We start from the raw sequence: 27,916 nt of genomic DNA on the forward strand, positions 1-27,916 counted from the left end.
TTTCTTAAATTCCAGGGGAAATAGTCCCCTTCCCTTTAAACCTCTTATATCAGAATCAGGAAGGATTGCTTGATTTATCTGATCAGATCTTGTTACATTGTAATATTTTCATATAGCATTTACTCAGGTAAGTCGTACTAATTCAGATGTTCTAGGTTATAATTTTTAAAATCCTTGTGGAAATGACACGGTGTGTTTCAGAGCCTGCGGTAGAAATCCTTGCTGAGTCTTGCTGAGGACTTTTGCTTTTCTTTCCCTTTAAAGTCATCCGTCCTTGGTTCAGGATTTGGAGAGCTTGCACCTTCAAAAATGGCAAACATCACCAGCTCCCACATTTTGGACCAGTTGAAAGCTCCGGGCTTGGGCCAGTTTACCACCACCCCAAGTTCACAGCAGAATAGTACGAGCCCTCCCACAACCACTTCTTCTTGGGACCTCAAGCCCTCAGCATCCCAGTCCTCAGTCCTTAGTCATTTCGGTAAGTGTGCATTTTCTGTGGGAATTTGCCCTGGTGAGGCTTTGCTGAACCCCAGCAGAGCATGGTGACTTGTGAACATTAGTGTGGAATTTGATCAGACATGCTTCTCTTTAGTAAAACTTGTACAGAGTTTCTGAATTAAATCAGGCAGATTTGTATTGTATAAATACCTGCATTTATTAGTTAATAGTAGTAGTAGTGCATACCTTGAAGTTGTGCAAAAGCATGGCAACCCTCATGCAGATACAAAGAAACAACAGTGAGTAAATGCCTCAGCAGATTTTCTGAGCTCTATTCAAATTAGGTAGTGGCAGAAGGGGAATGTAAAAAGTAGTTTAAAGCACACCCTCTGGATTGCTGTCTGATTCTTACACATGCATATATCCATCATGATTAATGTCTGTGGTTTGTAATTTAAAGACACCATTGATAAGTTGCATGTTTTCTAGTTATAATCCCATGGACTTTCTGACATTAAACCACCATTTCCCACCAACACACACATACCATAATAGCAGAGGGTTACTTTAACCATAGGGTTGGCTGTCTGGTTTTTGTTTAAGGCATATTGAGAGACATGGAAGCACATTTCTCAGCTGAATGAAGTGGTTTCCTGTTAGGGAAGTACCTGAGACTACTCAAGTTTGAAGTCAAGGAGATTCAGCAAATTCACTAAGGACTCAATAACCCAGGTTTTTATTGGGTGACTGGCTACATAGTCAGTCACCCTTTACTTAGTAGGTGGCAAAATTTGAGAATCCCAGAAGGAAGGCAAAATGTTCAGATAGACCAAATCGTGTACAGTCGTTGGAGGTGCAGAGAGTAACTTAATCAGAGCGTTGGCATCCTCTCCCTGGAAAATATCAAAACCCCATGTTCCCAGATAGCAGCCAAGAGCCCATTGTGCTAGCTTGCTTTTTTTATTTTGTTATTTATGTATTTATTTTATTTTTATATATAATAATTTTATTTTTTCCCCTTATAGCTGGTTTACAGTGTTCTGTCAGTTTTCTACTGTACAGCAAAGTGACCCAGTTATACATACATGTATACATTCTTTTTTCTTACATTATCATGCTCCATCATAAGTGACCAGACATAGTTCCCAGTGCTACACAGCAGGATCTCATTGCTAATCCATTCCCAAGGCAATAGACCGCATCTGTTATCCCCAAGCACCCCATCCATTGCACTCCCTCCCCCTCCCCCTTGGAAGGGGTTAACATACTTAAAAAACCACAAATCAACATTACATTCACAAAAACTGAAAAGAAAAGGACTCAAGCTTTTTTATTTTTTATTTTTTAGGGCCTCACCGGTGGCACATGAAAGGTCCCAGGCTAGGGGTCGAATTGGAGCTGTAGCTGCTGGCCTACACCACAGCCACACCAGTGCCAGATGTGAACCACCTCTGTGACTTACGCTGCACCTCATAGCAACGCTGGATCCATAACCCACTGAGGAGGGGCCAGGGATAGAACTTGCATCTATCTTCATGGGTACTAGTTGGGTTTGTTACTGCTGAACCACAATGGGAACTCCATTGGTAACATTTCAAATCAGTGGTGAAATGATGGATTACGCTGTTGGGTATCTGGCTTGGATGCAAGTTGACTCTCTAACTCCCAGTCTTTACCAAATGAGTGAAATAGTTTTAAACATAAATAGTGAATTTAGAACAATAATGGAGAAAAATGTAGGAAGATTTTAACATATGCTGTGGTGAGGTAGCCCTTTCTAGATATGACAGGGAATACCATAACCAAATGAAACGGACAAAGTATAGTAACTCTCTGATCCAGCAACTCTGTTCTAGCAGTTGATCCTGAAGATGTACTTGAGCAAACTGTCTTGCATAAAATTGTATTCATTGCAGCATTGTTTTTTATAGTAAGAGACTGGAAAACCTAAAAGTTTGTTAATATATATAGTGCTTGTTTTAAAAATCAATACCTTTGTATGAAGGATTACTCTGTAACCATAAACATGAAGTAGTTCTTCATACATTAATGTGGAACAGTCTCTGAAATCTAAATGGTTTACAAGGAAGAAAGATATATATGGGTGTGTGTGTTTATATATTATATATATATATATATATGTAGAGAGAGAATGTGTGTGTCTATATGTGTGTATGTATTTATATTTGTTATATGTGTATGTGTCTTTCTATATATGTATGTGTGTGTACATATATTTTTTTGGGGGGGGGGGGGGGGGGTCTTTTTTTATTGCCATACCCAGGGCATATGGAAGTTCCCAGGCTAGGGTTCAAATCAGAGCTGTAGCTGCCAGCCTACACCACAGCCACAGCAACGTAAGATCTAGGCCGTGTCCATAACCTACACCACAGCTGATGGCAATGTGGGATCCTTAACCCCCTGAGCAAGGCCAGGGATCGAACCCTTGTCCTCATGGACATTAGTCGGGTTCATTACTGCTGAGCCCAGACAGGAACTCCTTTTTATGTATGTCTATTGAAACAGTAACTCTGAAGATATTCGAGAAACTGGGTATAGTGTCTGCTTCTGTGGAACAGCTTTGAGATGAGGTGGAAGGGAAATTGGCATTCATCATGTGTACTTCTGTACCTTTTGGATTTTGTAATATCACATGTGATAATAATCATATGTTATGAAAAAACTCAAAATAATTTTCAAAAGTTTATGTGAAATACCCATCCCCCCCCCATATACTTTAGCACAAATTGAATCTTCTCTCTCTGCACGTGAAATTGGCTGTAAACCCATTCAGGCGTCCTTTTCCATCTATCATATTCCAGTTGTTCCATATTGCAGACACACATATGTAATCACCACAAATGGGATTCAGCTAAGAAGACGGTTGGGGGAAACTAGCAGCAACCCTCTCCCATCAGTGATGGTGGAAGAGGGAGCATGGAGCTCCTGAGCCTAAATAGTTGATTGTTGCTCTCCCTTTCCCTCCCTCCCCACCTGTTTCTCAGACTTCAAATCTCAGCCTGAACCATCCCCTGTTCTAAGCCAGCTGAGCCAGCGACAGCAACACCAGACTCAGGCAGTCTCTGTGCCTCCTCCTGGGTTGGAGCCCTTTCCTTCCCAAGTGAAACTCCGAGAGTCAGCATCCAGAGACAGCAGTGCCTCCACTGTGCACAAACTGTTGCAGCTTCCAAGTATGACTGTGGAAAACATGACCGTGTCTGCTCACCCACCGCAGCCTAAACATGTCAAACTCCCTAAGCGGCGGATGCCTCCAGCTTCTAAGGTGGGTCTTCCATCGTGAAGTGACTGTCCCAAAGGTGAATGTATTTTAACATTTAGTTCATGTGAGGGTTTTAGTCTCAGGAAATGTGATGTGGTATTTTCAAGCACATAGTTTACTGCTTATGAGGGATCAGTCATTTCTGAGGGACTGGGCTAATACAGAAGGAGTGGGTTTGTACTAAGAAACAGGGACTGTTATTTCATTTAAACAAAATTTTTTTTTTGCTCAATTTATTACATTAATAGTTGTACAATGATCATCACAATCCAATTTTATAGGATTTCCATCCCACAACCCCAGCACATCCTCCCACCCCCGAACTGTCTCCTTTGGAGACCATAAGTTTTTCAAAGTCTGTCAGTCAGTATCTGTTCTGCAAAGAAGTTCATTCTGTCCGTTTTTCAGATTCCACATGTCAGTGAAAGCATTTGATGTTGGTGTCTCATTGTATGGCTGACCTCACTTAGCATGATTATTTCTAGGTCCATCCGTGTTGGTAAAAATGCTGGTATTTCATTACTTTTAATGGCTGAGTAATATTCCATTGTGTACATGTACCACATCTTCTTAATCCACTCCTCTGTCAATGGACATTTAGGTTGTTTCCATGTCTTGGCTATTGAAAATAGTGCTGCAATGAACATTGGAGTACATGTGTCTTTGGAAGTCATGGTTTTCTCTGGATAGATGCCCAGGAGTGGGATTTCTGGATCAAACGGTAGTTCTATTTTTAGTTTTGAGGGGAATCTCCATACTGTTTTCCATAGTGGTTGTACCAATTTACGGTCCCACCAACAGTGTGATAGGGTTCATTTTTCTCCACATCCTCTCCAGCATTTATTGTTTGTAGACTTTTTGATGATGGCCATTCTGGCTGGTGTAAGGTGGTACCTCATAGTGGTTTTGATTTGCATTTCTCTAATAGTGAGTGATATTGAACATCTTTTCATGTGTTTTTTAGCCATCTGTATGTTTTCTTTGGAGAACTGTTTAGATCTTCTGCCCATTTTTCGATGAGGTTGTTTGTTTTTTTGGTATTGAGCAGTAGGAGGTGTTTTATAAATTTTGGAGATTAATCCCTTGTCAGTCGAATCATTTGCAAATATTTTCTCCCATTTCGTTGGTTGTCTTTTGGTTTTGTTTAGGGTTTCCTTTGCTGTGCAGAAAGTTTTAAGTTTGATTAAATCCCATTTGTTTATTTTTGTTTTTACTGTCATTACTCTAAGAGGTGGATCTGAGAAGATGTTGCTGTTGTTTATATCAGAGAGTGTTTGGCCTATGTTTTCCTCTAAGAGTTTTAGAGTGTCTGGTCTTATATCTAGGTCTTTAATCCATTTTGAGTTTATTTTTGTGTATGGTGTTAGGGAGTGTTCTAATTTCATTCTTTTCCATGTGGCTGTCCAGTTTTCTCAGCACCACTTATTGAACAGGCTATCTTTTCTCCATTGTATATTCTTGCCTCCTCTGTCATAGATTAGTTGACTGTAAGTGCGTGGGTTGAATTCTGGGCTTTCTATCCCATTCCACTGATCTATATGTCTGTCTTTGTGCCAGTACCATACGGTTTTGATGATTGTTGCTTTGTAGTATAGTCTGATGTCCGGGAGCCTGATTCCCCCAGCTCCATTTTCCTTTTTCAGGAGGTCTTTGGCTATTCTGGGTCTTTTGTGCTTCCAAACAAACTTTAAAAATATTTTGTTCGAGTTCTGTGGGACTGTTATTTCAAATTTTTGTTCTGGCCCAGAAAATATGATGGTCTTAAACACATAAGACCATAAGAATCTGCTGCTCTGATGTATTTAGCTGTGTTCTGTAGCTAGAGCATGAGTGGTTCATTGAGCGGGTAATGCTTTCACCAGAGGCCCCCTCTTCTTTACTCATCTGTCACCACAACCCTCCTCTTCTTCTTTGCTCTAAGGAGCAGTCTGTGATACTGACCATCCTCCCATTAACTTTTTTTTCCTTTTTTGGCCACCCCACAGCATATGGAGTTCCCGGGCCAGGGATCAGATCTGAGCTGCAATTGTGGCAATGCTGGATCCTTAACCCACTGTGCTGGGCTGGGGATCCAACCTGTGTCTCAGCACTCCCAAGATGCCACCAATCCCACTGCACCACAGCAGGAACACCCTCCCATTAACTTTTTAATTTTTCTTTGCTCTTTTCCTTTCTCTTTTTAAACAAAATCCTATTCCCTTTTCCTTCCTTTCATCCTTTCACCCCTTGTTGCTCAGGGTGGCCGCAGTGCTTGTTAGCTCTGTTATAGCCTTTGGAACTTGGAGTCGCTGACCTCTGTTGCTGAATCATGTTTTTGCTTTTTCAGATCCCAGCTTCTGCGGTAGAAATGCCAGGTTCAGCAGATGTCACAGGATTAAATGTCCAGTTTGGAGCCTTGGAATTTGGATCAGAACCTTCTCTCTCTGAATTCGGATCAGTTGCAAGCAGTGAAACTAGTAGTCAGATTCCCATTAGCTTGTATTCGAAATCTTTAAGGTACACAACGTCCCACTTTACTTCTCTGGTTTTGTTTTAATTAAATCCTTTGTTTGCAAAGTAAAACAAAATAGAGCCTAAGAAATCACCTGGTAAATAAAATACACTCTGTAGTGATGGGTTTGCGCCGTCATTACCAGTATCTAATTCCAGAACTTTTCTATCACCCTAAAAAATAATCCTGTACCTGTTAGCAGTCACTCCTATTCCTCCCCTCCCTCCCCTAGAAACCAGTATCCTGCCTATGGATTTGCCACTTCTGGGTATTGCCTATAACTAGAAAAATGCATAAGTAGCCTTTTGTTTCTTTTTTCTTTTTTTTTTCTTTTTTTTTTGTCTTTTTGCCATTTCTTGGGCCACTCCTGCAGCATATGGAGGTTCCCAGGCTAGGGGTCTAATCAGAGCTGTAGCTGCCAGCCTATGCCAGAGCCACAGCAACGCAGGATCCGAGCCACCTCTGCGACCTACACCACAGCTCATGGCAATGCCAGATCCTTAACCCACTGAGCAAGGCCAGGGATCGAACCTGCAACCTCATGGTTCCTATTCGGATTTGTTAACTACTGAGCCAGGACAGGAACTCCAGTAGCCTTTTGTTTCTGACTTCTTTCCCGTGGCATAGTATTCATCCATGTTGTAATATGAATGCATTTTGTTCCCAAAAAATACTTCATTGTGCAGATACATCATTTTTTTGTTTATCCATTCTTTGGTTAATAGACATTTGGGTTGCTTCCACTTTTTGGTTATTACACAGCATGCTACTGTGAACATTCATTAACAAGTTTTGTTGCTTTCCTTTATTTTAGATATTTACCTAGTAATTATTCGGTCCTGGGGTAACTCTTATATTTAACCATTTGAGGAACTATCAAACTTTTTCCACAGTGGCTTCAGCATTTTGCATTCCTAGAGTATTTTTCCTTATTTTTGGTGGCAGCCCTGGATCCTTAACTCACTGCACTGGGCCTGGGATTGAACCCATGGGACTGCAGAGACAGTGCTGGATCCTTAACCCGCTGTGCCACAGCAGGACCTCCAAGAATTCCAGATTTTATTTTTTTATTATTTTTTTTGTCTTTTTTTGCCATTTCTTGGGCTGCTCCCATGGCCTATGGAAGTTCCCAGGCTAGGGATCTAATTGGAGCTGAAGCCACTGGCCTACACCAGGGCCACAGCAACGCTGGATCCGAGCCGCATCTGTGACCTACACCACAGCTCACGGCAACGCTGGATCGTTACCCCACTGAGCAAGGGCAGGGATCGAACCCGCAACCTCATGGTTCCTAGTCGGATTCATTAACCACTGCACCACGACGGGAACTCCAAGAATTCCAGATTTTAGATTTTATCATATTCACCTAATAAAATTAGTTTCTGGAGCCTTCTGGAGCCAAAATGTGATTTTGCTTGAGTCCTCTTTTTAAGGATGGACCCAAGGCATCTGGATTCCTTAAGTATTTCCAAGGATTCTTAATCTTAAAGATGTTTCATGTCCCCTTGCCTATTAATTAAATTAAGTGGGTCTGATAGTGGAGGGGGTTAGAGGAGGTTCTTTTGAATTGTTTGCTTTTTTTGTGTGTGTGTGTGGGTCTTTTTAGGGCCACACCTGCAGCATATGGAGGTTCCCAGGCTAGGGTTCAAATTGGAGCTGTAGCCTCCAGCCTACACCACAGCCACAGCAAGGCCAGGGATCAAACCTGCATCCTTATGGATACCAGTCAGGTTCATTTCCACTGAGCTGCAACAGGAATGACCATTTGCATCATTTAAATAATGCAGTAGTATAAATTCATAGTTACAGGTATGCTTATTTGATTTAGAGTATGCCAATAAAGTGATGAAGTCATCCTATTTCATGAATACCTTTCAAGTGACACAAATTTGTGTCTGATGTCTTTCATTCTTTTGTAGTGATTCTTTGAATACCTCTCTGCCCATGACCAGTGCAGTACAGAACTCCACCTATACGACTTCAGTCATTACCTCCTCCAGTCTGACCAGCTCATCGCTGAGCTCCACTAGTCCAGTGACAACGTCTTCCTCCTACGACCAGAGTTCTGTGCATAACAGGATTGCATACCAAAGCTCTGTGAGTCCATCGGAGTCAGCTCCAGGAACCATCGCGGTGAGTGGTCTTTCAGGTTTCTTGTTGTAGGAAGGCCTGTTTGGAGCTCAATGTGCCTTTTGGGTAAGATTTCCTTTTAGAAATTGGCTCCCCTTTTGAGTAGAATCTGTATAGTTTGTTGAATTGTCAGTAGTAGCTATCTTGTTTGAAACTCTCATTTCAAGCACCCATGGGCATGGAGTGTTCAAATGGACCCGAGTCCTTGGTATGATGGTAGTGGAGGGAGACACCCTGAGTTGTTCAGAGTGGTTAGATGGGGTAGGAGGGTTTTAGTATTTTAGTTTCCTGTAAGGCAAAGACATTCAGGCATTACCAGTGAGAGCTACTTTAAATAGTGGATGAGAACATGAAAATAATAAACAATTGGCATAGCAGAATTGTGGGTACATTTTCTTGTTTCCTTCTCAAAAATTTCTCCAGAACAAAAAAATAATAAAAAAGGGAGTTCCCATCGTGGCTGAGTGCTAACGAACTCAGCTAGTAACCCTGAGGTTGCAATATTGATCCCTGGCCTTGGTCAATGGGTTAAGGATCCCATGTTGCCATGAGCTATGGTGTAGGTTGCAGACACAGCTTGGGTCCATCGTTGCTGTAGCTGTGGTGTAGGCTGGCATCTGCAGCTCCAATTCGGCCCCTAGCCTGGGAACTTCCATATGCTTCAGGCTCAGCCCTAAAAAGCAAAAAAAAAAAAAAAAGGTGCTGAGGTAATACTTGTCCATATCAACCTGACAGTTTTATCTCCCTTTTCCAACTTTTTTTTTTTTTTTTGGTGGCACATAGAGGTTCCCAGGGTAGGGGTTCAATCAGAGCTGTAGTTTCTGGCCTACGCCACAGCCACAGCAACTTGGGATCCAAACTTCATCTCTGACCTACACCACAGCTCATGGCATCGCCATATCCTTAACCCACTGAGCAAGGCCAGGGATCGAAGCTGTGTCCTCATGGATGCTAGCCGGGCTCGCTAACCACTGAGAAACAACGGGAAGTCCTCCTTTTCCAACTTTTGTGTTAGATGTTTTCCTCAAATGTCTAGTGATTCCAGGCTGGCTACTGGACTCTAAAAGATTAACTGCTTGTGGGGTTAGGTTGTGTAACATGGTTTTTTTTTTTTTTTTCTTTTTTGGCTCACTGACCCCTTCTGCAGTGTGTGGAAGTTTCCAGGCCAGAGATTGAATCTGAGCTGCAGCTGTGACCTAAACCTGCAGCTGCCATGGTGGACACTTTAACCTACAGTGCTAGGCTAAGGATCAGACCTGCACTCCACAGCCACCTGATCTGCTGCAGTTGGGTTCTTTACCCACTGTTCCATGGTGGGAACTCTACCCCCATGGGCCTTTTTTTTTTTTTTTTTTTGTCTTTTGTCTGTTTAGGGCCACACCCACAGTATATGGACGTTCCCAGGCTAGGGGTCTTATTGGAGCTGTAGCTGCTGGCCTACACCACAACCACAGCAACGCCAGATCTGAGCCGTGTCTGCAACCTTACACCACAGCTCACGGCAATGCTGGATCCTTAACCTACTGAGTGAGGCCAGGGGTTGAACCAGCAACCTCATGGTTCCTAGTTGGATTCTTTTCCACTGCATCATGACCGGAAGTCCAGTGGGTCTTTTCTGTTGAATTTTTTTGGATTCTCCAGGGACCATTCTTCTAGTCTCTTCTCTATAGGGCTTGTATCTGTCACTCAGTGTCTTAAGAGCTTAACAGGAAGAAAAGGATACTGTCAGAATATTTGTTTTGTCTGCACTGACTTCACTTTTTTTTTTTTTTCGTAGTACCCTTGGCCATGTGTTAATAACCCTCTTTCAGGTTTAGAGCCTGTGGGAGAGGTGGAAGGGGGCATTCACCATGCTGTGCAGAGTTTAAAAAAAATTCTACACTTTAGCCCTACCTTCATACCCACTTCCAGTGTCATGTGGTATATATAAATACTGAGTTGCTTGGTATGGTTCTTTGGTGTAAGTTGAGTGGTCTTTTGGTTTTCTGTACTACTGGCTTAGGACTTGGCTTTACCGGGTCAGTTCAGTCAGTTTCTATCCTGCATCTGCTTTCTACCACACAAAATTTTGTAACTCTCATTTTCCACTGTATATTTGTCTTTCTGGGTTTACATATTTTAAAAAGGTCATATATTCTTTTATTTAAATTGAAATATAGTTGATTTACACTATTATGTTAGTTTCAGGTGTACAGCACAGCAATTTATACCAGTTTATATTCCCACCAAGTAAAGCATCAAATGATCAGGGTATTCATTTCTCCACACCCAAGAGCTGGGTTTTCTTTTCTTTTTAACTATGTTTAAAAACAAGATAGTTATTATTAGTTTTTGAGGCTTCAAGATACATATGATTTCTTATAGGCTTTTACAAAGACTGAAGATAGCTTCCAGGTCTTCTATCTTATAAGGATCTTTGGAGATTCATAAGAACTGCCAGATCTGGTGATGATTCCATTTACCATCTAAGGAAGAAGAAAATTCAATGATTTCTCAAAAATGAAAATTTCCCTTCCTCTCTTGCTCTTTCTCTCTCTTGCCCCCTCCCCTGGAGCCTGCCTGTGCTTTCTCCACACCTGTCTTCTCTTCTTAATGTTCTGTTTTTTTTTTTTTTTTTTTGGCTTTTCTGGGACCGCACCTGCAACATATGGAGGTTCCCAGGTTAGAGGTCTAATCAGAGCTGTAGCTGCCGGCCTATGCCACAGCTGCAGCAATGCCAGATCCGAGCCTCGTCTGTAACCTACACCACAGTTCACGGCAATGCCGGATCCTTAACCCATTGAGCAAGGCCAGGGATCAAACCCGCAACCCCATGGTTCCTAGTTGGATTCGTTAACCACTGAGCCACGATGGGAACTCCCTCTTCTTAATACATACTTATTTTTTTCAAAAGAAAGAAAATTAATATTAAATTACAAGTCTTGATTATTGTTGTTTACTTTTTTAAAAAATGCTCAATAAAGTTTTTAAAGACACAGACAACATTTTTGCATTTAGATACACATTTTCGGATATAAAGTAACCCTAGAAAGCAGTATGACAGTTTTCCTCTGTCACTTTGTTTTTTTGTTTTTGCTTTTTAGGGCTGCACCTGCAGCCTATGGAGGTTCCCAGGCTAGGGGTCGAATCTGAGCTGCAGCTGCTGGCCTACACCACAGCTCACGGCAGAGTGAGGCCAGGGATCGAACCTGCAATCTCATGGTTCCTAGTTGGATTCATTTCTGCTGCACCATGATTGGAACTCCTCTTCTGTCACTTTTAAACTTGAGTTAGAAGGCAATTCCCAGAATTCTAGAAGTATCGTGGAAATATTTTAATTTATAATCCAGATAAACTGCATTCAACTGGGAGTCAAGGGATCTAAATTCCAGTTGCCATCTTGTACCAGGTGATCCTGAATTCTCTCAACTTCTGGATATCAAAAGCCCATCACAAGATGAGAGGGGCTGAATCCAGCTCTGTTGTCTGTAATGCCACAAAATCAGAGTAACATGTTCCAAGCTGGGTGGGATCAGGGACTTTAGGACCTAAATTCAATGTATAGTACTTTTAATCTTCATACTTCCTTTTTGACTCCTGTTTTTAAATTTTATTTGTTTATTTTTGCTTTTTAGGACCGCACCCATGGCATATGGAAGTTCCCAGGCTAAGGGTTGAATTCGAGCCGCAGCTGCCGTCCCACACCACAGCCACAGCAACGCCAGATCTGAGCTTTGTCTGCAGTCTGCACTGTAGCTCACAGCAACACCAAATCCTTAACCCAATAAGCAAGGCCAGGGATCAAACTGGAATCCTCACGGATACTGGTCAGGTTTGTTTCCACTGAGCCACAATGGGAACACTGACTCCTGTTCTTATTAAATACATTTCAGTGTTCTATGTATTTAAATATATTTTCGTTTTTAACAGCCTCTTTATCATTAGCAATAAAAAAAGTTTCTTGGAGTTCCCGTCATGGCTCAGTGGTTAACGAATCCGACTAGGAGCCACGAGATTGTGGGTTGATCCCTGGCCTCGCTCAGTGGATTAAGGATCCGGCATTGCTGTGAGCTATGGTGTAGGTCGCAGATGTGGCTCGGATCCCGTGTTGCTGTGGCTGTGGTGTAGGCTGGTGGCTACAGCTCTGATTAGACCCCTAGCCTGGGAACCTCCATATGCTGCAGGTGCAGCCCTAGAAAAGACAAAAAAAAAAAGTTTATTAAAAACATTTTTCATTTCTTGCTTTTATCTTTTTTTTTCAACCTGCCTTTTCAGTTTCTCCAAGATCCTTTCTGGAGTTGTGGAGGCCAAAAGCCTTGCTACTTTTTCATGAGATTTACCACCCTTATCCAAAACCACATCACTCTTCCCGAGTTCTGAGATCTTGGAAAGATACTGGAAGAGCTCAGTGTTAGCCTCTCCTTCTGACGGAGGCGTTAGAGTAGCTACACTTTCGGCCTTGACTGTCAGATCTGTCACAGCATTTTGTTTGGAACTGGCTTTTGCATGAATGGCTGTGGTGACACAACCTTTAGATTCAACTGTCATGGGACCTAAGGGAGGAGGTGGTTTCTCTGGTTCCATGCTCTGACTTTTACCCTTGTTTGTCACACTAGCTTTCTCTGGCTTCTCTGTGCTCAAAGGGAGCCGGGTGGCCGCCTCAGCACCAAGTTCTGCCCTGAGCTGCCTCAGCTCAAAACCAAGCTGCAGCATCCCCACCAAGGAGATGGCAGGGAGAGCCCAAGTCATGTATTCCCAATCTATCTTGTTTGACAAGAAGTTCTGATTTCTAACATGGTGGTAACCACTAGCCACATGGAGTTTTTGTTGTTTTTGCTTTTCAGGGTTGCATGTGCAGCATATGGAAGGTCCCAGGCCAGGGGGTCGATTTGGAGCTGCATCTGCCAGCCTGCACCACATCCACAGCAACACTGGATCCTTAACCCACTGAGCAAGGCTAGGGATCCAACCCTCAACCTCATGGTTACTAGTTGGATTCGTTTCTGCTGAGCCACAATAGGAACTCCAGGTACTCCACATTTTAAATCTCAATGTCTAGATGTGGTTATAAGCACATACAGAAAGACTGTTCCATTATTGCAGAACACTCCATTTCCTTGGATGGTGCTGTTTTCTGGTTTGTAAAACATAAATCAGATGGTGTGGTTAACGCTGTCATCTCCACGGCATCTCAGTTTCAGCTCTAGCTCGTGCTTGTCCATATCAATGTTTACCTTTTTACTGGCTCAGCTAATTGAACTAAACCCTAAAACCTTTGCAGATTTCTCATCTGTCCTGATCATTTGGTGCCTTATCTGTTAAATTAAATTTTTTGTTTTCTTTTTGACTGTGCCTGTGTCACGGAGAAGTTCCCAGGCCAGGGATCCAACCTTCACCACAGCAGCAACCCAGGTTGCTGCAGTGACAATGCCAGATCCTTATCCTGCTGCACCATAAGAGAACTCCCAGTGCTTTACCCGCCATGCTTCTGCCTAGAATTTTCACCACCCCAAATAATGTGGCTCCTTTGTCATGTCAGTTTGTTCATTGCTTGTATTTTGAAAATGATTTTCTGGAGTTCCCATTATGGCTCAGCATGTTAAGAACATGACTAGTATCCATGAGGACTCGGGTTCAATCCCTGGCCTTGCTCAATGGGTGAGGATCTGGCATTGTCGTGAGCTGCAATGTAGGTCTCAGATGAGGCTTGGATCTGGCGTTGCTATGGCTGTGGTGTAGGCTGTGGCTGCAGCTCCGATTAGACTCCTAGTGTGGGAACCTCCATATGCCACAGGAGTGGTCCTAAAAAGGAAAAAAAAATTCCATTAGTTCCCACTGTGGCACAATGGGATCAATGTCATCTTTGCAGCACCAGGACACAGGTTTGACCCCAGCCCACCATAGTGGGTTAAGGATCTGGTGTTGCCACAGCTGTGGCATAGGTGGCAACTATGGCTCCCTGGCCTGGGAGCTCCACATGCCATGGAGTGGCCAAAAAAAGAAAAAAAAAAGATTTACCAGGAATAATGAAATATTCCTAAGGTGTTATAGGAATCATTTTTATTCCCGCTTTCTATTTTTCTGGCCTGGTATAGGTTTGAGAAGACTTTGTATGTTGGGGTTCATGCTATTTAGGTTATACACACTTGATGTCATTTGTTTACATTTACTGAGTAGTAAATCTTTCTTGAGAAGGGGGCAAAAGCTTAGATATTTGGTTGCTCTCCACTTATCTATGTATTCCTGTATTCCTTTCGCTTCCCTATCATTAGTCTTTTATTTATTTTCCCACCAGCAGTTCTGCTTTATTGTCTACATTTCTTGTAAATAATCTCAAATTCTTTTAAGAATAAAATGTGTTGTAAATAAGATTTTATGAGCAGAAGTTGTATGGGATTTTGGTCAGAGCAGAGGCAACAGCCATAAGGTTTGTCTTTCTCTTTCATGGTTTTGACATTTGTAAGAAGGTCATATTCTTCCTTTTCCTGTACAGGGCCAGTGTCGGACCTGTAGTCTCCACTGTCAGTCACTCAGTCTGTGGAAGCAGTTTCTCATGTGAGGATGCTTCCTACTGTGTGAAGATTCCAATGAAATGCTTTGCGATGAGCTCACACCAGTTGTTTTCAGGTTCTGTTCTTGTGGGGGAATCTACTGTCCTCACTCTTTCCTCAGTTCAGAAAAACACAGGTTCTAAGTCACATGTTTTATCTGAGAACTATTTTGTTAATAGTATAAAACATGATAATTCATTTTTATCTTTGTTATAATTTGGAAACATTTTCTTTCTGGTATGAGGGTTTCTCGGAGACAGAATGTGCTTGAGAAAGAAAGTCTCATGGTGATTTCAGGGTAATAAGAGTTCCTTGGTTCTTTGTATGGCTTAGTAAGTTTTAGTAAGTTTCATTGTTTCTGGCGAGTTGGGTCTTATGTTTTATCCTTGTTACTTCCTTAAACACCCACTTTGGTTTTAAAAAAATGTCAGCTTGTTGGGATTTATTAAGGATTTTTTGTATTGTGGAGTTATCTTGTGGCACAGAGGGATACGTATCTGGCGTAGTTGCTGCTGTGGTACAGGTTCAGTCCTTGGCTTGGGAACTTCTTTATGCTGCAGGCATAGCGGGGGAAAAAAAAAAAAAGAAAAAACCTGTTGTATTGCATCTCCTTTTTTTTCCTTAACATAATTTTATTACATTTATAGTTGTACAATGATCATCACAACTCCATTTTATAGCATTTCCATCCCAAACACCCTGCCCACCCCCCACCCCCAATCTGTCTCCTTTGGAAATCATAAGTTTTTCAAAGTTGTTGAGTTCAGTATCTGTTCCTCAAAGAAGTTCATCGTGTCCTTTTTTTAGATTCCACATGTAAGTGATAGCATGTGATGTTGGTGTCTCACTGTCTGACTGACTTCACTTCGGGTGATAATTTCTGGGTCCATCCATGTTGCTGCAAATGCCATTATTTCCTTCCTTTTAATGGCTGAGTAACATTCCACTTTGTATATGTACCACATCTTCTTTATCCACTCCTCTGTTGATGGACATTTAGGTTGTTTCCATGTCTTGGCTATTGTATATAGTGGTGCAATGTATAGGGTTCATGTGTCTTTTCTTTTTTTTTTTCAGGGCCGCATGTGTGGCATATGGAGGTTCCAAGGCTAGGGGTCCAATTGGAGCTGTAGCCACTGGCCAGGGATCGAACCTGCATCCTCATGGACGCTAGGCAGGTTGGTTAAACTGCTGAGCCATGATGGGAACTCCCGACATGTATCTTTTTTGTTGTTGTTGTTGTTGTTGCTATTTTTTGGGCCGCTCCCTCGGCATATGGAGGTTCCCAGGCTCGGGGTTGAATCGGAGCTGTAGCCACCGGCCTACGCCAGAGCCACAGCAACTCGGGATCCGAGCCGCGTCTGCAACCTACACCACAGCTCACGGCAACGCCAGATCGTTAACCCACTGAGCAAGGTTAGGGACTAAACCTGCAACCTCATGGTTCCTAGTCGGATTTGTTAACCACTGTGCCACGACGGGAACTCCCCGACATGTATCTTTTTAAGTCATCTTTTTCTGGATAGATGCCCAGGAGTGGGATTGCTGGATCAAATGGTAATTCTATTTTTAGTTTCCTGAGGAATCTCCATGCTGTTTTCCATAGAGGTTGCACCGATTTACATTCCCATCAACAGTGTAATAGGGTTCCCTTTTCTCCAGGTTAACTGCAAACCAAAAATCTATAGTATATATACACACAATAAGTAAAAGCATCTCCTTTTATTAAACAGAACAGGCTATAGTTGTTTGCTTAATTTATAATGCTTCATATCTTTGTGGTTAAAGTCATCTAAGTTATCATTTGGTTTACTTACTTTCTTCTCTCTCTTACAGAATGGACATGGTAGTCGAAGTCAGCAGACAATAGACAGTAAGTATGTGAGCTAACAATCCTTGTTGTGGCTGGTGGAAACCACAGAAAGAGAAAGGGCATAACTAATGTGGTAGGGAAAACAAATGGCCAATCGCTAATTTTGCAAGAGTAGTCTTTTTACATTTTTTTCTAATAGCTTCCCCAGATGCATCGTCAGCATTATTTCTTTGGGTTTAGAAGTTGAGCTAGCGATTCCTGTATGACCAGGTTATTAGAAATAACCACAGTGGGAAGGTGGTGACAATCTTGTATTCCTCTGCTCTTGTCAGCCTGCACCCCAAGTGTAGACTCTAATGTGGGTGGATGTAGCCGTTGCTTTGCTCAAAGGCCCAGGCTCCAGGATGGTCAGGGGGCTCTCACTCTGTTAAAGTGAAAGACGGGAGTTCCCGTCGTGGCACAGTGGTTAACGAATCCAACTAGGAACCATGAGGTTACGGGTTCGATCCCTGCCCTTGCTCAGTGGGTTAAGGATCCGGTGTTGCCATGAGCTGTGGTGTAGGTCGCAGAGGTGGCTCGGATCCTGCGTTGCTGTGGCTCTGGCGGAGGCTGGCAGTTACAGCTCCGATTAGACCCCTAGCCTGGGAACCTCCATATGCTGCAGGAGCGGCCCAAGAAATGGCAAAAGACAAAAAAAGAAATAAATAAATAAAGTGAAAGACGTGTAAAGCAAAAGTCATGCGCTTGTTCAGGAAAGACATGGTGAGGAAGAGAGGCGCTGTTGCTCACAGTGAACACTTGGGAGAAAATGGGGGGCAGCTCGCACCCCAAGTCTGGTACAGCTCAGTGGTCACTGCAGAGAGTGCAGGTGAGTCCTTGTTGGCGTTGTTTCCTTTGTTCTAGGCCAATTTATCTGCCATAGTTTAGTATGATTTTCGTTGATCATTCAGTAGGGCACATGGTATGCACTATTAGGTATGGAAACCAGAACGACCTTTTTATTTAGGAATTTGAAGAGTGTGGCCATGGAATTTTTTTGCCAGATTAGGAGCAGATCTCAGTTGACATTGAAATGACACACATGGTTTACCCAGAATTGAGTTTGATGTTGCTTGGCTGCCAGAGCCGTTTGGAGATAGATGAGTAGCTCTGAGAAGGTTGGATATCACAGGAAGTGTGAATTCCATAAGCTGTGGTGGGAGCTTTCTTTTGTCCAGGTATTGGGTTGAGAACCTACACTGGAGATTGTATTTGGAGATTTTAAATGAGATAATAAGTTTTTTATTTTTGTTTTTTTTTGTTTGTTTTTGGCCTTTTCTAGGGCCGCTCCTGCGGCATAGGGAGGTTCTCAGGCTAGGGGTTTAATTGGAGCTGTAGCCGACTGCCTACGCCAGAGCCACAGTAACACAGGATCCGAGCCGTGTCTGCAACCTATACCACAGCTCATGGCAACGCCGGATCCTCCCCACTGAGCAAGGCCAGGGATCGAACCCGGAACCTCATGGTTCCTAGTCGGATTCGTTAATCGCCGAGCCACGATGGGAACTCTGAGATAATGAGATAATCTGTAAAACATAGTGTCCATTTTAGATAGGATCTCCCCCCCCCCCCCCCCCCCCCCGCGCCTTACACACACACACACACACGCTCTGTCACACACGTTCTTTGAGAGGCTTTTTGTGTCCCTGTCCTCAGTGTGAGTCAAAACCCAGAAAGGTGAGTTTGGGGCCAGGGATATCCGTGGTGTCTTTGTCTGGTTTCTGTAAGAACAGGTGTCATTTGGGAAAGAGTGTTGGTAAGAAGTGAGCCTCGGGGGTGACGACCCCTTTAAGAACTGACCTTGTGGAGTGTCACCCCTTTTCCTGCCTGTGCTTGTTTTCAGGTCACCAACCCCTGTGTGTGACCGGGGTGCCCCGGGCTCCCTACGGAAAGGTGCTGCTCCCTCCTAACTGGAAAAGACAATGATGCTTTATTTCCAAGCACATATCTGAGTTATATGTGTGGATGATACTAAGACTGAGTCTTTTCTGCAGGCTTGGTCACATTCATGCGCTTCCCACAGCCTGATTCGTGTGTTGTGTGCTCTGGGGTCTGCCCTGACCAAGCACATTCCTCCTGCACTTTGGGAAGTAGATGTGCACAGCAGGGTGTCTTCTCCGGATTTCAGGCCTATGTAGCTTTGCCCATTGTAGGTTCCCTGGGCTCTCAACCTCCTCCTGCGCTAAATTTCACTTTGCGCTTTCCCAAGGCCAGCCTGATGTGATAGTCTTCTTTGTTTTTTAGGGCTGCAGCCTTAGCATATATATGGAGCTTCCCAGGCTAGGGGTTGAATCAGAGCTGCAGCTGCCAGCCTACGCCAGAGCCCCAGCAACTTGGGATCTGAGCCGCATCTGTGACCTACTCCACAGCTCACTGCAGCGCTGGATCCTTAATTCACTGCGTGAGGTCAGGGATTGAACCCCAGTCCTAATGCATGCTAGTTGGATTCATTTCTGCTGCACCACAGTGGGAACTCCCTGATGGGATAGTCAATTGATAAAAGCAGACCCAGCTTGTAGGTGGTTTGCCCGCCAGATTTTCACTGTCATCTTTTGTGCTTCTATGGAAACCATACTTCTCAGTCTTAAAGCCTCTTTCCCTCTCTGGGTGCAGCTCGAGGCTGTTCCTTTAGCTGGGAGGTGTGTGTCCATGTCATCAGGCACGTATGATGACAAGGATGGCATTTTCCACCCTGCCTGAGTCCTGTGTTTCTTACAGCTACTTCATCCGTTCCAGCTCCAAAGACAACCGACCCTCCCTCCGCCCTCCCATCCGCGGGCTCCCTGCCCAGCACCACCTCGTGCGCTCCGCTTCTGTCCTCTGCATCCCAGCACACTGCCACTTTGCCCTCCTTGTCCCAGCCTGGTGACCTGTCCAGCAGCCCCCTCTCTCAGCTTAGCAGGTATGGGGAAAACAGGGTCCCAGAATTTGAGGTACACTGAGACCCAGGCCTGGGCCCTTTCCGTTGGGTGTTCCCACGAACAGAGCGCCTTTGACCCCCCCGCCCCAGGACCCTCCTGGCCTTTGGCAGTAATGCTGCAGCATGGTGCTGGGTCGGGTGTGGAAACCTTGTGGGCCTGGATTGCCTCTGCCATCACAGCACACCGGCCCCCTGGGAAGGGGGTGGGCCAGGGGGTTGCTGCTACTCTTCTCCAGCCCTGGCAGCGGGGGGAGGGCCCTGAACCCTGAACCCTGTCTCCCCTCTGTTCTGGGCCCCGTCCCTGCAGTGTGGAGTGAGAGCGCTGGTGGGCTTCTGAGCAGGCCTCTGCCTTGCCCTGTCTTCTGACTAGAATTCTCCTCTTGCCTCCTGCTTATAAGCCAGGAGTGAAAGTGTTTGGTTTGAATTCTGGATTTGATGGGAGTTCCAGCTCTGACTCTGGCCTGTGGGGTTGAACGTAGGAACGTGCCTCCCTCACACACAGATTTGATGGTGTCTCCAAGGCTGGTGTTTACAGCTGGCTCTGTAGGTTCCCAGATCCTCATGCGAGTAACCCTTCAGGTCCTTTCTAGCCACACGGCACCTGGACTTGCTTCCAGGGCCAAACGGATGGAAGGGTGGGAGGGAGGCAAGCTTGGGTGCAGCCTGCCTAGGGTGGCGGGTCCCTGGTGCGCAGTGACGTAGAGGGTAGACACGTGGGCTGTGTTTTGTCTTCCAGCTCCCTCTCTGGCCATCAGAGCAGCCTCTCCTCCAGCACATCACACACAGTAAGTGTTCTCTGTGCACCCCCCCCCCCCCCCCGACCCTGCTCGGCTTGCAGCTTAGTTGTGTGCTTCAAAGGAGGGGCTTTAGTTTGTAGATTTTAAGTATCTGCAATACTCTGATCACTTTATTCTCATGTCTCAATCTGGGAACATGGTTTGAAGAGATAATTTCCTAGGAACCTCCAGAGGAAATCTAGCCTCCTATGTTCATGCCTCCGCAGAAGAATTGGTTCTCCAGACCTGCTATATGATTGGCAGGGCTGTCAGGTGGTGAATGTATTCCTACAAATTCACTGTGCAGTTCACTGTGTAAGACACTTTTCTACCAGGCAGGGTTGATTTTATTTTCTGGGACTTGTAATGTTGAGGTATTTGGAAGCTTTTTAGAGGAAAGCAGACTCATTGATTACTTCCACCTGGGCTCCACCAGCTGCGCACTGCTCCTGGGTGATGCTCTGTTACTTTGTGAAGGCCAGTGTAGGGGGGACACTGGAAGGGGAAGGGAGAGCACATGTATCTGAGACTGACAGCCAGGCAATGTCACTGCATCCCAGTGTGCCGGTCATGGGGACTTGAGGTATTCTGGTCATGCCTACCTCATGCCATCTCACTCCATCTTCTCCACCCAGGGACAGACTTGGGGGAAGAAGTGCCGAGTGTGGAGAGGCAAGGATGGAAGCATGAGTGGGAGCCCCATTCGCGTGTCCTGATGTGCCAGAGAGAGGCCCTGGGTGGTTATGGAAGCGCGGCTGCGGAGCTGGGAGCGCAGGCTCAGCGATCCGGCTTAGCTAGACTCTGCGGCGTGAGTGGGGAATGGCTGGGCTGCGGCGAGGAGGCAGGGCAGGGGGTAGATACTTGGCAGGAAGCCTGGAGAGACATGGACACCAGGAGCCACAGAAGCGAAAGTGACTGGGAAGAGGAAGAATGCAGTGTCTCCTCTTGGGAGACATCAGGGTCCCACTGCGTTGCAATTGATGGGGCCTCAGGCAGGGAGGGAAGTTTCGGGTACAGATGAATGAAGGAGTCGGGAACTTGGGGAAATTTGCTTCCTCTGAAGAATTAGTCATATTTTTGCTCTAGAATGAAGAGATGGAAAAGGTTCCGTCCCCCTTCCTTGGGATCTGGCTGACATTGTGGCTTTCATACCCTAGCTTTCCCCATAAAAGCTTACGCCTAATTCTCTGTCTTCCGACACAGACCACCGCCTCCATAGCAGAGCTCGGGGAGTGTTTCTCTGCCCTTGCATTGAGTGCCTGCCCATCAGCCTCCATGGGAGCTCTGAGACGTCCCCCGTGAGCCGTGGAGAGCTGGCCTCCTGTCCCTGGGCTCTGGGTGTTGGAGCCCAGAGCCCTTGCTGTCCTGGGTTAGCTGCACTTGGTGTCTTAGCAAGAAACTCCAGATCCTGCAGCACAGCAGCCATGGCCGGAGCTGCTGAATGCAGTTGCTGATGTAGCCCCGAGATCCATTAACGAAAGACATACAGAGAGACGTTTTTATCTCTCTCCTGCTGCTTTCTAGCCCTTTTCCTACTATTGTCTTGACTCTCTATAGAGTTTGTTTTTTTTAAAACCCATAAACTAGAAAATACACAATATGGAGTTCTCATCACAGCTCAGCAGTAACGACCCCGAATAGCATCCATGAGGATGCGGGTATGATCCCTGGCCTCGCTAAGTGGGTTAAGGATCCAGCGTTGCTGTGAGTGGTGGTATAGGTTGCAGATGCAGCTCAGATCCAGTGTTGCTGTGGCTGTGGTGTAGATCAGCGGGTAAGCTCCAATTCAGCCCCTAGCCTGGGAACCTCCATATGCTTCAGGTGTGGCCCTGAAAGGACAAAAATTTAAAAAAAGAGAAAAAAGAAAATACACAATCATTTTCCATCCACCCTTTTCCTGTAATAGGAGTGGGAGTATCCCAGTGTGATAGTGCCCTTTAACTTTGCCCCAGCTTAACAGTGTATCTTCAGGAGGTCTCTGTGTTGAATCAGTTCTTTGTTCACACCTCTATTGCGTAACATTATTTAATCTTCCTCTGATGAAACTTTCGGGACATTTTCAGTTTTGATACGTCAGAAATATCATGGGTTTGGTTCTAGATCACTTCAGTGAAGTGAATATTGCAGGAAAGCGAGTCACATAAATCTTGGGGTTTCTCAGTTCACATAAGTTATGTTTGCAACTTATGTAAGTAACTTAAGTAATTAAGTATTTTTATTTTTTTATTTATTAATTAAGTTACTTACATACCTTAATTTAAAAATATACTATTAGCTAAAAAAATGCTAACCATCATCTGAGCCTTTAGCAAGTCAATCTTTTTTGCACAGGTAACATCACAGGTCACTGGTCATCATAACAAATATAATAATGAAGATATCTGACTTACCCAGAGATCTGAATTACCCAAATGTGGCCCAGAGACAGGAAGTGAGCAAATTCTGTTAGAAAAATTGTGCTGATAGACCTGCTCTCAACGCATGGTTGCCACAGACCTTCATGTTGTAAGAGACGCAGTATCTGCCAAGCACAAGGACACGAGATGTGTATGTACAAACCATGGCCTGGAACCTTCTGCTTGTTTCACGTGTGTAGCTGTGTCTAAAGGGTAAACCCTTGAAGGAGGAACCACTAGGCGTGTGTTATGGAAGGCTCCCATTTCCCCACCACCTCCTGAAATGACATTACCAAATAATATCATTGTATTTTTCCCAGCTTGTTAATAGAAAAATGACTTGTCAGTATAGTTTTTAATTGAAAGAGGTTGAAGATTCATTTTATATACTTCAAGCCATTCAATTTCCTTTTGGGTGAACAGTTTACACTGTTCATTTTTCCCTCAGGTCTGTGATGTTTATTTCTGTATTTGGGAGACTAGTAAGTAGCCCTTTGTGATGAGGAGTGTAACTCTTTTCCCTAAGTTTGTCATTGTGTGTGTGTCTGCATATATAATTTTTTTTTTGGCTGTGCTCATGGCATCTGGAAGTTCCCAGGTTAAGGCTCAAATCCACACCACAGTAGCGGTCTAAGCTGCTTCAGTGACAGTGCCAGATCCTTAACCCATCTGCACCACAAGGACCACAAGGGAACTCCCAAGTATTTGATTTTTATTTATTTTATTTATTTACTTTTTTTTGTTGTTTTGTTTTGTCTTTTTGCCTTTTCCAAGGCTGCTCCTGCAGCATATGGAGGTTCCCAGGCTAGGGATCTAATTGGAGCTGTAGCCACTGACCTACGCCAGAGCCACAGCAACTCGGGATCCGAGCCACGTCTGCGACCTACACCACAGCTCACGGCAATGCTGGATCCTTAACCCACTGAGCAAGGCCAGGGATCGAACCCGCAACCTCATGGTTCCTAGTCAGATTTGTTAACCACTGAGCCACTACGGCAACTCCAGCAAATATTTGATTTTCAAATAGTCAGGTATATCATAGTCCATCATAGCCATGTCTTTCCTGCTTCAGTCCTTTATGAAGGACTTCTAGTGTTTTCTCCTGTCTCATGTGGTGGAAGGTGTGGTGGACTGTGCTTTCCTGGGCCCATCTGAGGAGCTGAGTGGCAGCCACATTGGATGGCCTGAGGGATGAGCTTGTCCCCTTCCTGGTCTGAGGGGGCAGATACTCAAGCTTTTTAGGTCTGCTGAGGGCAGGAGAGGCTCTCTGGGTGGCTCCTGGGTTCCTGTCAGGGAGTAGGATCTCTTTCCCTCTCACAAGAGCTCCTCTGAGGATTCCCTTCCTCCCCAGACCAGGAGTTGCCCTTTTTGGTTAAAAGGGGCAAAAGCTTGTTTGGCCTGGCTCGGGGCCTCACTGTGCAGTGCTCAGAGCTACTCCTGACTCTGGCGCTGTCGTGGGTGGGAGTCGGCAGCCTCTACAGACACCCCGGCCCTCTGCCCTTTCCCTGTCTGTTCGTCTAGGTGGAAGGAGCAGGAGTCCTTCCAGGGGAGCTGGGTGCATGCCACAGCCCGAGGCGCATCTCTGCCCTGAGGCAGAGCACACAGAGCCCCCTTTCTCCCGGGCCTCCAGCTTCTTCAGCTTCTCCCCCAGTTCTCTGTTGTGCACGTGTTCTGATTTCGAGGCTGGTCTTGGGCTTCCACAGCCTTTTCTTCTCTCTTCAGTGTCGCTTTGCCAGAACAGGTGTGGCTCTTCCACCTGCCCCACAGCCCTCAGGCCCCAAAGCCCTTCCTCAGGCCTTGTCAGCAGTGGCTGGGGGCTCTTGGAAGTCAGGCTCCTCAGAGCTTTCTGTGGGTTTCACCCTCCTTCCTCAGTGGGCCGTGCCCTTCCTGGTAGGTTCTGGAGCAGAGGCCTCTTTTGCCTCCTGTGACTTTAGTGTAGCCGGGAGGCTCTGACCTGGGCAGCCTGTGGCCCCAGCTGGACCCGCTGAGCCGCGTCTCTTTCTGTGGGCTGCCTTCTCGCCTCACTGACAGTGCTCTGTGCTCACCTCTGACCCAAGGTTTGCTTGGGGTTTCTTCTGGGCCTTGTTTCACATACCAAAGCATGAGTAGCTTTAATGATTTTTAGGAGAGTTTTTAGTCACAAATCTCAATTTTTAATAGTCTTGATCCTCGGCTGGTGAATTGTGTTCCAATGGCTGATCTGGCTGCAGTGTGAGGGCTGCAGTGGGCACACAGTCCATCTTGAGCTGCAGCCCTCAGTCCAGGCCCTCTTGGACTCCAGGACCTTGTCCCTAGACCCATGTGTCCTGGCTTTCTTGTCTCACCAGCACGCCAGCGTGGAGAGCGCCCCTCCCCTCCAGCCCTCAGCCACCTTCTCCACGGCAGCCACCTCTGCCTCGAGTGCCACGTCCTCAGGGCTCAGCCTGCCGAGCGGCATGAACACAGTGAGCAGCCTCTGCCTGGGCGCCACCGCCGCCAGTGCCCCCAGCAGCAGTACCAGGGCCACGCCCTTGGTGACCTCAGGTGTGTGCCCCGAGGCCCGGCTTCCCGTCCCCCCTCTGTGCCCCCGCACTTGTTCCCTTTGTTCTGCTGGGCCTTCCAGTGCTGATGGGGGCTGATGAAGTCAGGTTCCAGGGGAAGAACTCCCCCGGACAGGGTTTCTGGCAGCCTGTGTGCTTCAGGCTCCGTCTTTTCCATCCTCGTTAGTCCCTGGGGCTGAGACGATGGGGCAGTTCTCATGGGCTCTTTTTGGTCACTTTGTGTGACCACCTGTCAGCTAGACCCGGTTGGTATGTGTGGGCCAAGCTGCTCACCCAGCCTGTCCCCTCCTCCCACTAACACCCACCACCACCACCACGCCAGCTGAGGTCTCAGGGGGCGGGTTGTTCCTTCTGTTAGGATTTGCTCAGTGCAGTGTGACCTTCAGGAGTGGGGGGGGGGCGTGGGTGTGGTCACCAGGCCCAGGACCCTCTGACGACCCAGCCTTGTCTACCCACCCCCTAGCATGGCTTCGTATCTCTGGGTGCTGCCCCCTCCTCGTGTCTGTGGCCCCGTCTGGGAGGGCGGCGACAGTGAGCTCAATGGACCCTTCCCTCCATTTGAATTTTGCCTTTACAGGCAAAGCACCCCCCAACTTGCCCCAGGGGGTGCCTCCCCTGCTGCACAACCAGTACCTCGTGGGCCCTGGAGGACTGCTTCCTGCCTACCCGGTGAGTGCCCACGGGGCTCCTGGCTGCCCGGCTCCCCTGGCTTCGGGCCAGCGCCTGGCAGGACCCTGGCACCCTTGGGTCCCTGCTGAGCCTCCCCTGAGCCCATCTCTGTCTAGATACCGTCAAGGCAGGGTGTCATCCAGGTCCCTTGCTGAGTGTATCCTAGCCTCCCAACCACCTGGGCCTGGGCCTCCGGGGGATGGCATGTGGCCCCTCACAGCCTGTTTGGTCCCAACACAGATTTACGGCTATGACGAGCTCCAGATGCTGCAGTCCCGGCTGCCAATGGTGAGTGGGATGTGGGGTGGGGTGGGGGTGGGCATTTAGGCACTTCCACCTGCCCCACCTGCTTGGCCTTGGTTGCCACCCTGCCTGGCCTTCGGGACACTCGGCCTAAGGACTTCCCTCAGCTCCACGGCTGAGAAAGCTGCTCACATTCGAGGCTGTGCCTGGCGCCATGGTAGCCTGGGGATGAGTGTCCTGTGCTCATGCCCGAGGGACTTGAAGACCATGGAACCCGGGGCCCCCAGTAGTTAGTGTCCCTACTAAATGTGTGTCCTTCTGTCCCTCAAGCCCCCCACTTTAGAAAGAGAAAAAGGAAAACCATCTAACATAAGGCATAGAGCTGCTTGCCTGCCCCTAGACTTTTTCTAAGGTGCTCTGCAGTGTTTTTGGCAGCTGGTGGCCCTCAGTGATGCTTGTGATGGCAGCTTTGAGTCAGCAGCTGGAGCTGACAGTCTCTTGGGCCCTTTTGAGCCTGGCCTTTGATCGCTGTTGGTATGAATGTGGCCCCAGGATCTCTAGTTGCTGCAGCCTCACTGAGGCCCGGCTTGCCTTCTCACTTTGGCCCCTGCTTTCAGGGCTTCAGTGCACGAGGGGCTTCTGCACTACACTCCCCTCATGACCTGGTCCCCAGACTCCTGATCGTCTTCAGCAGACCAGGGCCCGTCACATTGTTGGAGAGTAAATGGCTGTCTGGTCACCGCTGCCCATTGCAGTGGCTACAGTCTTTCCTGTTCCCCAGGGAAGGACTTTCTCCCCAGACCCTCTCCCTTGCTGTTGCCTGACCCCCCGTGGGCTGGCTGCAAGGAGCAGGCAGCTTTGGGTACCACGCCCTCCTCCCAGGCCCAGTGGCTGCAGCTCGCGTCTCTCAGGACAGTCTCTGATCTGTTGGCCTATTTCCAGAGGCTGGTTCCTAGGTAGCTTTTGCAGACCACCAGCTGGTCACACTGCTGTGCGGGTGCCTGCAGGCCTCCCTTCAGGAGTGTCCTTGCCGTGTCTCTGTAGGGCCCAGATGGCAGATTTCTAGGGGGTCCTCAGAACTTAGTGTCTTTGGGAATGCCTTAGCCCTGGGGCTTTGCAGGGAAAACTGGAAGTGGCCCTGGTTCTCCTGACAGTCATGAAACCTCGAAGCTCCTGGTCCAGGAGCCCCAGGGCAGCAGAGATGGGGTGCAGGAGGTGGTCCTGAATGAGCCTGTGTGGGGGGCCTGCTTGGCTCAGTGGGAGTGGCTCAGTGGGATCCCAGGCCTGAAAGTCATCTTGCTTAATATTCCTTTTATTTTTAAAAAAAATTTTATTTTCATTTATTTATTTATTTATTTATTTTTTGCCTTAGAAGTTACCTTTGAGCCTGCATTTCATTTTCCTGATTGGTCATTTTTTAGGCTCTGGTAGTACTTTTTTTTCTTTTTTCTTTTTTGATCTTCTAGGCTCTGGTACTTTTGTGCCCAATTTCCTCCTTCGGATTTTCTGTGAAAGAGCTCCCCCTCCTGGGCTTCCTCTAGGCCTGTCCCGTTAAGTTCCCTCTAACTGTGCCTTCCTCGCCCCCTCTCCTCTTGGGGTTCTGGACTGAGAGTGCTATGGGTTTCTTGGAGATTTCCTCAGGAGGAGGCCA

General features: G+C 46.3%; 1 protein-coding gene and 1 non-coding gene across 7 annotated transcripts in view; both read left to right on the forward strand.

Annotated features, from left to right (window-relative positions):
* The window catches only part of UBAP2 (ubiquitin associated protein 2), a 137,251-nt gene that overhangs the window by 106,124 nt on the left and 3,211 nt on the right, over positions 1-27,916 (forward strand). For 4 of the 6 annotated variants that reach the window (XM_047754489.1, XM_047754486.1, XM_047754488.1 and 1 more), the window contains 10 exons: positions 265-478; positions 3,444-3,721; positions 6,045-6,214; positions 8,129-8,342; positions 16,706-16,742; positions 19,440-19,623; positions 20,378-20,426; positions 25,141-25,336; positions 25,931-26,022; positions 26,263-26,310. In XM_047754489.1, the coding sequence (XP_047610445.1) occupies positions 265-478; positions 3,444-3,721; positions 6,045-6,214; positions 8,129-8,342; positions 16,706-16,742; positions 19,440-19,623; positions 20,378-20,426; positions 25,141-25,336; positions 25,931-26,022; positions 26,263-26,310 (1,482 nt within the window). Of the gene's footprint in view, positions 1-264; positions 479-3,443; positions 3,722-6,044; positions 6,215-8,128; positions 8,343-16,705; positions 16,743-19,439; positions 19,624-20,377; positions 20,427-22,810; positions 22,965-25,140; positions 25,337-25,930; positions 26,023-26,262; positions 26,311-27,916 lie in introns of those variants that run through there. The other 2 variants (XM_047754487.1, XM_047754492.1) reach the window with 2 other exon arrangements.
* LOC125113131 (small nucleolar RNA SNORD121A) lies at positions 18,632-18,713 on the forward strand. Its single transcript, XR_007131360.1, has one exon. It is a non-coding gene; the product is annotated as a small nucleolar RNA SNORD121A (small nucleolar RNA).

The sequence above is a fragment of the Phacochoerus africanus genome, chromosome 12 (assembly GCF_016906955.1).
Source record: "Phacochoerus africanus isolate WHEZ1 chromosome 12, ROS_Pafr_v1, whole genome shotgun sequence".
NCBI classification, from domain to species: domain Eukaryota; kingdom Metazoa; phylum Chordata; class Mammalia; order Artiodactyla; family Suidae; genus Phacochoerus; species Phacochoerus africanus.